The sequence below is a fragment of the Syzygium oleosum genome, unplaced genomic scaffold (genome assembly GCF_021117445.2).
Source record: "Syzygium oleosum isolate NSW1041296 unplaced genomic scaffold, Sole_v2.1 Sole_v2.18, whole genome shotgun sequence".
NCBI classification, from domain to species: domain Eukaryota; kingdom Viridiplantae; phylum Streptophyta; class Magnoliopsida; order Myrtales; family Myrtaceae; genus Syzygium; species Syzygium oleosum.
This window is the reverse complement of record NW_026607502.1, coordinates 3,821,469-3,833,701: the sequence shown is the minus strand read 5'-3', so window position 1 is coordinate 3,833,701 and position 12,233 is coordinate 3,821,469. Positions and strand designations below refer to the sequence as shown.

The 12,233-nt window shown below is 39.8% G+C and overlaps 1 protein-coding gene across 5 annotated transcripts; it reads right to left on the bottom strand.

The window, feature by feature from the left end:
* Positions 1-3,087: 3,087 nt before the first annotated feature.
* LOC115682048 (uncharacterized) lies at positions 3,088-8,867 on the bottom strand. Of its 5 annotated transcripts, none has more exons than XM_056319749.1 (8): positions 7,704-8,867; positions 6,487-6,675; positions 6,307-6,398; positions 5,265-5,324; positions 5,110-5,179; positions 4,533-4,736; positions 4,043-4,444; positions 3,088-3,773 (listed from the first exon to the last, which is right to left on the bottom strand). In XM_056319749.1, exons 1-7 carry the CDS (start codon positions 8,397-8,399, stop codon positions 4,058-4,060), a joined length of 1,698 nt encoding a protein of 565 aa, XP_056175724.1. In that variant the 5' UTR covers positions 8,400-8,867; the 3' UTR covers positions 3,088-3,773; positions 4,043-4,057. The 5 variants fall into 5 exon arrangements, with proteins under 5 accessions (XP_056175724.1, XP_056175722.1, XP_056175723.1 ...); XM_056319747.1 differs by having other exon boundaries at positions 3,088-3,743; XM_056319748.1 differs by having other exon boundaries at positions 3,088-3,712.
* Between the last annotated feature and the right edge of the window lie 3,366 nt (positions 8,868-12,233).

Below are 12,233 nucleotides of genomic sequence, written 5' to 3'. Positions count from 1 at the left end.
GATCCGGCACAATCATCTCAGGACCCATGAGGTGGACCACTCTCTCAAGATCCCTATGATTATGGACCATTGTCCTTATCCGTCGGACTTGACACCAATACAAGCTTCTCTTACGCTCAAATAGGAAATTGGCCCCAACCAGTCATGCCTGAAAGAACCAGTCAAAACTTATCTCTTCCAGACTTTTCTACATATGCATCCTCTTCCTCGAACCAAATGCCAGCCATTACTGAAGACAATTTTGAACAAATTCTAGTACAGAGACAAATAGCAGAATATGAATGTGTAAACAGCTCAGACAACTCGGATTATGATTATAACTCTGGATGGAGATAAACTGATACTGTTTCACCTAACCGGCACTGTTCATTGTAACATATAATAGTCGGGTACTGTTTTCACCTAATCCTATGAGTATGTTTTAGATGTCCTATGAGTGTGTTTTAGGTGTATTTTGGACAGATGTCCAATAATGTACTCATTTTTAGGTGTGTTTTGTTTTATATAGACAGACGTCCAATAATGTACTCAGTTTTAGGTGTGTTTTGTTTTATCTCGACCATCGTCCAACAACGTGCTCCGCAGCGCCTAAATAAGGCCATGCAATCCTTCAGTTTGGAATAAGAGAAAAAGTTGTAAGATTTCAGAGTTCTTACTTTCCATGTCTCTCTAAAAATCCTTTTCTTCAAAGCTTGGCATGATCCTCTAAGAAATGCAGCTCGGCCAGTTAAGCATAATATCATGCCTCTTAAGGAATCTATGATGAGAGCCAGGGAAAACAAGGTCAGTTTGCAACAAATATGCTATCCTGCACTAGCGAATTTCTTGTTCAAGCCCTTCAGGGACTACCTTTTAGCTGCAAAATTACCCAGAGATTTAGCTCCTTGATATAAATCCAATTTAATGGAGGATAAATTTGTCACAAGTGTATCGGTTTGGAGTTTTTGATAGTCAAGAAATTAGTTTGGCGTAAATTTATCACGGGTGCACCAGTTTAGAGTTTTTCGTGGTCAAAAACTTACTTCATGGTAAATTTATTACAGATGTATTAATTTAGGGTTTTTCATAATATTAACCCATATTATTATCATATAAAATTATTTTGAAAAACCAAATGTAGAAAGGGATAATGTTTCGAAATGTTCTCGTAACGTATTTTTGGAAATTGAATATTTCTTCGTCCATCACGTTTAACCAATGCCCTTGTAGCACTCATTGAAAAGACTCGTTTAATCCTGCAGATGCACACAAGACCGACATATTCACGTGTACCGAACAAATCTCCTCCGACGAGAAGATGCTAATCCTAAAAGTTTATGGGTTAATACCATGAAAAATCCCAAACTAGTACACCTGTGACAATTTTACCCCGAACTATTTTTTTTACTATAAAAAACCCCACACGGGTACACTTGTGATAATTTTACCCCGAACTAATTTTTTGACCACCAAAAACCCTAAACTGGTACACCTGTGACAATTTTACCCCAAACTAATTTTTTGACCACTAAAAACCCCAAACTGATATATTTTTGACAAATTTACCCTCCGTTAGTATCCGTTAAATTGGATTAATATTACGAAAAATCACAAATTAGTAAACTTGTGGCAAATAGAGGGGTAAAACCCTAAACTGGTACACCTGTTAACTACCACGTGTCATTAAATTTAGCAATTTGACAGTAAAATTTAACGAAAACTAACGGAGGGTAAATTTGTCATAGGTGTACCAGTTTGGGGTTTTTGGTGATCAAAAAATTAGTTTGGGGTAAAATTATCACATGTGTACCAGTGTGAGGTTTTTAGTGGTCAAAAAAATAGTTTGGAGTAAAATTATCATATATGTACCAGTTTTGAATTTTTTGTGATCAAAAAAATAGTTCAAAATAAAATTATCACAGATGTATCAGTTTAGAGTTTTTCGTGATATTAACTCAAAGTTTATCCAAGTGGCCAGAGACTTGTCACATCCCACATTGGATTCAAGTCCTTAACCCAGCTGATTTCTCGAGTTTGTTGCCTGCACTTAGGATGATTATAAAAGGGGGTTTTTTCCCCTTGATACAAGAAAATCCGTGTCAATTTATATCAATTTCGAGTTAATTATTTTATGTTTACATTCAAATTTCTCATAATAAATTTATATATTTCTAGGCATGACCATTTCTACCAAGAACAAACTAGGAACCTCATAATCACTTTTCTCCAAATCTTCAGTACTAAAAGCTTTTGTACCAAGTAGCCCACTAGGCCAATAGGCATGCGGTCCTGCTAGTAAAGGGATTAGAGCAAAATGTTAATCATCAACTTGTTTTAGTCAATAACACATTGGTAAGTCACCAATAATTTTACGAAAGTATCAATAGTTGTTTCCCAATACTCACTGACTTGCTTACCAATGTGTTAGCATTTGGCAAAATTATACCAACCTTTCGAGTTAAGTTACTAACTGCTTTTAGCCTTACTAACTCTTATTTAAGTAAGTTCACAAAACTTACTTGAATGTTTCGAAATTACCAATGGTTATAATACACAATTTACCGAAATTTTTTTGTGGAGCTTACTGACATGTTAAGTTTGCTAAATGTTATGCGAAATTACCGACTCTTATTTGAGTTAATATGCCAACGGTTTTTTGATTGTTTGAAATTACCAACCGTTCCAATACTATAACCAACATTTATTTACAAAGGTTACCAATATGTTAAGTTTACTTACCCTTGTAGGAAATTACCAACTTTTATTTGAATCACTACCAATGTTTGTTTTTTTTTTTTTCGAAATTGCCAACCGTTCCACTAATTATCTACATTTATTTGCTCAGCTTACAAACTTGTTCAAGTTACTAACTCTTTTAGGAAATTTCTTATTGTGTACGAGTCCACTTACCTTTAGAATATTTTAGAAATCACCAACTGTTCCTACTTTTTTACCAACATTTATTTGTCGAAGCTATCAACGTGTTAAAGTTACCAACTCTTATACGAAATTGCCAATTATTTTTAAAATTACTAGCTACTCCAATAATCTATCAGCATTTGTCAATAGAGTTTAATTTACCAACTCTTGCACCAAACCGCCAACTGATATTTGAATTACTTACCGACTTTTATTTGACCGTTCCAAAACTACCAACTTTTCCTATACTTCACTAACATTTATGACAACTTACCAACCGGAAAAAAAAAAAGTTACTAACTTCTATCCAAAATTACCAACTCTCGTTCGACATGGTAACAGAAAATGCTATAGTCTTTTACGGACTCATTCTTCAGTTCGAGGTCTCAAACTAATACAACTCATCTGCCCATAGTAATGTGTCCCTAGTACTCACAACATTGCTGATGATGAAGACGGTTAGGACAGTGAAATGAACGCTTCTCGCCGCGCTTTCAAGAACAAAAATTTTAAAAGTATCCTCCCAAGGTGATCACAACCTGAATACTCGGACTAAGTTTCGCCCTCTTCTTCTGCAATGCGTAGCAGACAATAAATGGGCGTCGTTAGTTTGCTGTGTGTTTATCCCAAGCAAGAGGAAGGATAAGTTTTAGACATTCTCTCCTCCCTAGTATGAGTCCTTGTAGTCTTGTGCCTTCATCTGGGGTTCCCATCTTTGCGAACCTTACTGCTACACTGCATCTCATTCGTATCCTTCTGTCTAACTTTGGAATACAGCGTTCGATACCTATGTTTGCAATTGTCCTAAGCCACCCTGGATTGTCCAGATGTACTCGGTAACGAAACTAAAATAGAAAACGGAAAAAGTTCAGGTGCTGTTACTGAACATCAGAAAATCAAAAGCCGGAGTAAGTGATCTGTTGTCTAGCTCTCAAACCTAACAGAAAGAAGGGAATGACAAAGATACTGAAGTTTCAGCTGAAATTCCACACAAGACTGATAAATTTTGCAGAAGCGTGGACTCTCTGTACTTGTATAACGTTAGCAGACGAGATCACCTTTAAGAGGCATCAGATTAGGAAAATAGAGAAAGAAGAAAACTATTATCAAGTGATTTCGATTTGAGAACTCGATTTCCACATACCTGTAATTACTAAGTTTACTGGATGAGTAAATAATCGGCATCGCCGGGCAACATGTCTCCAGCTGTGGGTGTCAAGTTACTTCGAGAAAGCGGTTTACGAACTTGAGCATGTGTTTCCGCCTCGTGCTGGAACATCTTTACCAGCTCTTGCAACTCCAACTTCCTGACTTCAACTTGCTTGTCGGTCACTGGTGCTTTCAACCCGAGGTAAAGCAAGCCAACTACAATCAACACGATCCCCAAAAAGACGAGAAGAGCTGAAAACAGACCAAATGCATATGGTGTGTTGCTTCCTCCAGGGATCCCATCGACATTAATACCAAAAAGGCCGGTTATGATCGTAAGAACAACCCCGCAGCCTCCAAAAACAGTCAAATTATGAGTTATTTTAAGGCTTCTATCCTGAATGAGAGTTCCCAGATTAAGTGAGAAACTTTTAAACCAGAATGAAAAGAAGGTAATACTATACCATGACAATAGCAATTCTCACCTGCAACCATGCACGGACAGTGCTCTGCATTACATCTTGAATGGTGAACAAGCGACCACGGACAGCTTCTTGCTCGTCGATCATTTGCCGGGTGCTCTTGTTAATTCCCTCCAACAAAATTCTAGTCGTATTACCCTTTAAATGTTGGAGCAGCTCAAACATGATCTCTTCTCTTGCATGAAGTGACCATTTCACTCTTATGACCTGCAACAGATGGTCTGACTCTCACAATGCCACTCATACAAAATTTGTGGGCTCAACTGCTGGAACAACTAATTACAGCTATAGTAATATGGTTAAACTGATATTATCATTCTAAACGTAGAACTTCAAGGTCTTGCATTCTTTTGGCCAAAAAGAAGTCTTGCATTCTTAACTCTACGACTTCCAAAACACATGCAGAGGACAGATGAGGTGAGTCCAACAAGCATGACATTAGTGATGCTAAATAGGACTGGCAATTTTCACACGTCACTAGGAGCTAACCAGTGATGATATAATGACATGTTTCAGCGGAGAGAATTATCTCATTCCTGTTGAAAAGGTGAAAAATCCAAAACAAGAAAGGGCAATTTACCTGTCTGGACAACCTTCTGATTTCTTGGTTTAGAATTATAGTAAAAAGATTCAAGTCCTCATGGTTTCTCCTATACATCAAAGAAAATTAACAGTCACTCATGTGAACTGGACGAAGGTAAAACATTACACAAAAGAAATCTATAATCGTCTAACCTGTTCATAAACTTAAGTTCAACCTCATCAGCTTCCCCAAAAATTGACTTCCGGAATAACCTAGCAGAAGTTAGAGATGAGAATAGTAAAAAAGAAAAACAAGGGAATAAAGCCAACAAATTACAAAGTTAAAAATGATGTCAAGGAAAACTACATTTGACATTGTACACAGAGGATAAACAATTCTAGGCAAGACAATTTGCCAAGGAGAAGCAAGCAGCATCTGTTCAGACAAGTTTGACAGAATTAGTAGTTTTAGTCCTCTTGAAATTAATAAAAGGCAATGAAGTGGAAGAATAATGGCAGTATAGTCCGTAAAGTCACGTTTCATCAGTGAAATTGAATGCAGTTCCTTGAAGAATGCACTTGACTGAAAGATTACCATGGAAATGCACTATAAAGACAGATGAGAAAATACATCTAAATTGTAGTTCATATTCAGAAATACACAACAGCAGGCGGAGGATGTGCCCGAGGAAGGAAATCCACAGATTGCTGACCAATAGATGGAAAAAGAACAGTCAAATAGAGAACTATCTATAAATTTTGTATGGATCATGCGGCAGTAGTGCATTGGTCAAGGCCCACTTAGTTCAAGAGTCCATTTTTAAGTTTAGGTAGAAGGATCAGAACACAAAAGAGTGTCAACATTCTAAGGCATGCAGCATTGCTCGCGATGAGACTTCAACCCACGTCAACTGTAACAATCCCCACCGTCACATCATGTATAAGACTTTTCTCTTGCACTGTTTATGATTGTTATTGCGGAATTTGCATAAATCATGTAGCTTGCTTTAGGACAAAGCAAGGCTAATGCAAATGGTCAAGAGCATCTAGCCTTGAGCAGGCAGAGCACCATATATATGTTGGCCTAGACATTCCCCAGTCTACATCAATAGCAATCGATAAAACATACCAAAATTGACTTGCAAATTACAAACATCTAATGCTGATAATTATATGTTCTATTAACCGATAGATGGTGTAGCAACCATACAAAAGAACTCTCTGCATCAGATTTGTGTATTGATAGCACTGTTACCTGTCATCCCATCGAGAAAGGCGGCAAGCTAAATGTGCTATGACTTCATGCACTGTTCTTGGGACATTATAACCACCAGCAAGAAGAAGCTCCTGAAATCGCACCAAAATAAGAGCAGAAAATCAACATGAAATGCCATGATATAGGTCTCAGGGAAGTGTTCTGTTAACTACGAACTACCTGAACCTCAGTTATGCCCAGCACGTTCATGGTTTTCACGGGCCCCTTTATGTGTAGTACAGTTATCAGGAAGTTCTGTGCTTGCCAAGACCGTAGCACAATCGGGGTGTCATCCTCATTGACAAATGGATCACCAGCTGATTGTCCAAGGAGCTCAAATAACAGTCCTCCAGCTACTCTAACTGGGACCTGGAAAAAGAGAGCGTGACAAAAGATTTTTAACCCCCTCAATCTCCATGAAACATACAAAAATAGGATTACCCACGATTTTTATCCTCAGACTAGTGTAACAACAAAACATATGGAGCACATGCCTATACATTTGGACCACCGACATTTTTGTGCAAAACAACTGAAACCTTTCTGTTGCTTCAGAGTTTAATGGGTAAAAACTGGAACTATTGCGTCGCAGAAAGATGATAAAATGAAGTCAACGATGCTGGCTTGGCTGGAACCATGTAAAATTAGAATTCACAAAAAGAAAATTCCCTTGAGACATTAGGCATGCTCAGAGGGTTTTGATGCAGAAGTACATGAGTGTAAAGAACTTCGTCTCAAAGTCAGAGTCACATGCATCACCTCCGATGTAAATTTGATGTGCTGGAATCATTATCAACTACAGTAGATTGTATAAAGCCCTGAAGTTTTTCACCTAAATTGGAGGGCGAAAATAAAGTAATAATTAATTCCTGCAAACGGTGGTATGAATAACAAAGAATTCATGGTTGTTATAGAAGGAAATGCTTCCAAGTTTGCAGAAAGTAAATCCAAAATGAAGCTAAACCAAATATAATCTGGGAAGACAATTTCAAAAAGGAACAACTCTAACCGTGAGAGTAGACTATATCAAGAACAAGAGAAATTAACCCGGTATTAACATTAATCTAGACTTAAGAGTAGTAGAAATGCATTCACTTGATTTTATCGGTGGGTGGGACGGGTATCAGGATCAAGGGACAAGTGGCGATGTTGTCTGAGTAGAAAAGACAAAGTAAACATAACATGAAAGGCAGGAAGGCTTATTTCTATGGCATTGTAATAGATGAAGAAGTCATCTTCATGGGACCTTGCTGTGACCCTAACACAAATTTAATTTGGTCCTTCACAATTTGCACCTAAACAGCATATGTGAGCACACAAGAACAAGGAAATGCAGATTTATAATGCTTCTACCAGTAGCAGTAAACACCCAAGCTAGGCCCCAACAACAAATTTACCTCATAAAGAAGATGTTTCATGCGCTCGCTTATGAGCCGACCTTCATCCCGTAGAGCCAAACTGACGGCCGGATGCAACCACTGAGCATTACTGAGCCATGCTTCCACAGCGGGATGACCTGCCGAGAAATGACACCACCATACCGGCCCCGCGGGCCTCTCCCAGTAAGGAGCTGCCATATCCGCGGCCGTCAGGTCCTCACTGTCATCCATTAATTCTAGCTGCATCCCCCAACCGGCATCTACTTGCACGGTTTGGGCGAGAGCCGAGATCCTTTCCCACCCAATTGGTACCCAGTGACTACCCTCCAACCTATCAACACTGCGAAACTGGCCTAGCTCATGAACTGGGCTCTCGCCATAATCATCACCACCAGCAACCTCAGCGTCACATTTTCTACTCACTGCTTGAGGAAATGCCTCAACCACACCACCATTCGTACCGGCCCGCGCCTTCGAGTGATCGACTTTGGTCGCCGCCCTGCTCGGCAATTTCGAGCCGGACTTGGAAAAATCACCCGATCTTTTACGCCCCCTAACAAATTCAAAAGCACAGATGAGCCCATCCTTCCAGAGATCACTCCCGGGAGCGGTGTCCCTACCAGAAAACCCTCCGCGACTGTCGGGTCTCTTCGCTTTATCGCCGCGAGAAACCGACTGGTCATCGGCCGAATCGCCGCCCCTCCTCTGTTCCATCGGCACTGACAACGACAGCTACTTCAGCGGCGCAATCAATCACAACATCCGAACCAACGCCGAAGCTAATTCCCAAAACGAACACCCAACTAAGCAAAGATCAACAACGCAGCTCGATAGCTTCGAAGCTACGCAAAATGTCGACCCAGTTGCCCCGAAAGGACAGCACCAGCAGGGTAAAGTCCAAAAACGACGCTTTATTCGACGCCCACGAGAAGAACGACCGCAAAGAATCCGCACTGTGCGGATGGAAGGTTTTCTTCAAAGACAAGAGGGAGCTCAGCGAACGGATGACGACGTTTGGCGACGATTTTACAGTTGCCAGTGAGTGGATGTGGAGGGAACAGCGACACTGTCATCTCTCCCTATCAAGTACAGTCCGCGCTAGCAGACAAAAGAATCGTTCGTTAGCTTCGCCCTTGAGGGCATGGAACATAGGCGTGCGTCACGTTCGAGGATCTATCCCTTGTCTTCGACGAGAAACTCCCGCGTGGTTCTGGATTAGAGGTGGCCCAACTGTCGTGTCGGCCCGGGGTCTTGATCGGGTCGGGTCTGGATCGGGTCGGTCCATGGCCTTAACGAGCCCGTCCAAGCCTGACAATTTTAATCGTTCTCTAAGGGCGCGATGATAATTATTCTATTTTTGTCCAGAACTAATTTTCTATTTCCAAAAATAGATTTGGAACAGAAACCCGTTTGATAACGCAATTCTATTTTTCTATTACCGGAATAACTTTTTGTTCCACAACTTGTTCCGGACCAAAAATCAGAATAAAAAAAAAGTAGGTTTTCTGTTTTTGGACGAGAAATGAAAACCATTTCCAAAAGAACCTATCTTCTCTCTTCAAAACACATCTCTTCCTAAATTTAGCCCCGGTCTGACCTGATCAGACCGATTCGAACTGGTTTGGTCCGACTCATTCCCTGAGAGAAAATAAAAAAAATTCTAAAAAAAAATTAGAAAAATCATAAAAATTAGAAAATTCTAAAAAATCAGAAACAATTCAAAAAATTCATTAAAAAAATTAGAAAATCCGGAAAATTTCTAAAAAACTCAAAAAAATTTCATAAAATCCTTAAAAATTGAAAAATTCCAGAAAAATTCATAGAAATTTCCAGAAAATAAAAAGAGTCAGATTTCGGGAAAATAGGAAATTCGGTGAATTTTTTCAAAAAAAAATCAAAAAATAAAAAATTTCAAAACTTCACAGAATGGCTTAGAATACTTGTGGCCACCCATTTTGAGTAAAATTTAAATTTTTTGAGGTGCCCAAATGGTATTTTTGAAGACTCCTTAGTTTAGGGATTTAAAAGAGGTTTTAACCCCTAAAAAAACCCTAAAATGGGTTTAACCCCCAACATGGGTTCTAAAAAAATGGATTTTTGTTCCGGAAAATAGAAATTTGTGTTGTTATCAAACGGGTTTCTGTTCCAGAAAATAGAAATTTTATGCTGTTATCAAACGGGTTTCTATTTCATAAATAGAAATTTTTTTTCGTTATCAAACGGGTTTCTTTTCTCAGAAACTCGTCCTGGGAACAGAAATAGAAAAATGTATTTCTATTCCAGGAATTGTTTCTAGAACAGAATGGTTATCATTCTCACCCTAAATATCGGAACAAGGAACAAAAATAACAACCGTTTCCGATTATCACAGCCCATGTCACTTGGCAAAACACGTTCAAATGGTTTGGTGAGTTTAGCGATAACAACTACGTATGTCAGCTCCACCTCGATGATAAACCGAATTGAACGATGATGAGACTTGACAACCCCACAAGTGGGAAGAATTGCAGGGGCGAACGCCACAAGCTAGTACCTTAGAGAAAACCCGCAAGCAATTGTAGCGACGGCTAAGCGAAGAAGAACATTTGCCATATGGAGGACATTCCGGCTCGAGATCGATGACAATGGTGTGAGGAAGGCCGTTTGCACGGTATGTAGCCACCAATTATCCTGTGAACCATCAAGTGGGACGAGCCACTTGAGAAGTCACCAAGCAAGACATGATGCAGAGATATATAGGGCCCAAGGGAGCAATTTAAGTGCAATGTCGCATACCAGAAGGCCGTTTAAGTACTACGAGGCGAGGAATTAGCGGGAGCTTGCATTTTATTACCTTACCGTCGAGCAGACCTTTGGCTTTGCCAAAAATTCCCAGTTCGCTCATTACGTGCATACAGCTCGACAACCTCAATTTAGGCCCGTTCCACATACAACGAACACTAGAAACTGCAAGTCGCTGTACAAAGAGAAAAGGCAACGTCGGTGCATCTATTGTCGATGGGCAACTTTCGAGTCTCTTTAAATTTTGATTTATGGATCGGTCTTGCGAATTTATTTGTACTTTGTCATCATTGTCTATTGAGTCAAAGAGAAATGGGAATTCCGCCTCCAACCTCTTATGAATGCCGAAATGGGGCTGCCGAAATAATGACGTCTATCAATGAGTTTGGTATCTTTGATAAAATCTTCGGCATTTGTGTTAGATAATACTATTATGAATACCTTACTTAAGTCCCATTTGGTTCGGTATTTGGAATGCTCATTTGGGCTCTAAAGTCCCTTGGTCAAATGCAAATGGTGTTTGGCAACTTTTTTTACTCACTTTGGGGAAATGTAATTGCATTTGGAATGCTCTCCAAGGGACTTTTAGCCAATGCAAGGGTGGAGGTGCTTTTGAGAAGTTGTATTTTCGGAATGCAACTTGTACTGTTCATCGTCACTATTCATCTTCTCCAAACCGAGGTCCGGCGACCGCCGACCGCCGCCTGAGGGCTAGCTCGACCCAGGCGACCACTGTCTGGGGGTTGCGTGACCCCGACGATCGCCCGAGGTCCGACGACCCCAGGCGGCAGTCGTCGGCAACCAGATCTGGCCGATAATTTAGCTTCACCGGAGCTTTTTTTTTATTTATAAATATTAACAAAAGTCATTTAGCCTTATTCGAAGTATGGTCCAACAATAAAATCCCATTTTAAATGGGATTCCATGTGCAATGTGTGTCACACTGGATTAACTTGTGCGTGCAAGCGATCTCTATCACTTTTACTATTCCGTCCCATCATAAGTGGGTGGGATTCAACACGTAAGATTCTCCCCCATTCAAGCATCAAGAGTTGGGGATCCTCTACACGACGCAAGAAGGGAAAGTTGAGGATTTCCCTCTGCTCTGCATTGCAGTTTCTTTTCGTTGCCTGGAAATGGCTAAGGCGAGGCTAGCCCTCGCTTGATTTGGGCCTTGCCTCAGGGCAAGGCAACCCTCAAATGCCCGGAGGTGAGAGTGGCTCTCGCAATTTGATACTTTCGTCAGCAGTCGTGTTATCAAAATCGAGTAATTTGACAAAAAATTACTAACGAAAATTAAAACGGGTAAAATTGTCACGTTTGTACCTTGTTTGTTGGGAGTTTTTTGTAATTAAAAAAATTAATTTAGGAATAAATTTATTACAGATGTATTAGTTCGAAGTTTCTCGTGATATTAATAAAAAAAATCAAAAGATTCAATTGCCAAAAGAAAATAAGAAACAACTTAAATTTTAGGGAAAATTCCAATTGGCCTCGCCTGAAGTGGCTGCAGCTCTTGTTGGTCTTGCCTAGGGCAAGGCAACCCTCAAAAGCCCAGGGGTGAGAGTGGCTCCCTCGCCCAGGGCGACCCTGCGATTTAATCTTCGTCAGGCGTCACGTGTTATCAAAAATCGCAATTTGTGATAAAATTTAACGAAAATTAAAACGGGTAAAATTGTCACGTTGTACTTTGTCACTATTTAAGGGTTTTTGTAATTAAAAAATTAATTTGGAATAAATTTATTACGAATGTACTAGTTCGAAGTT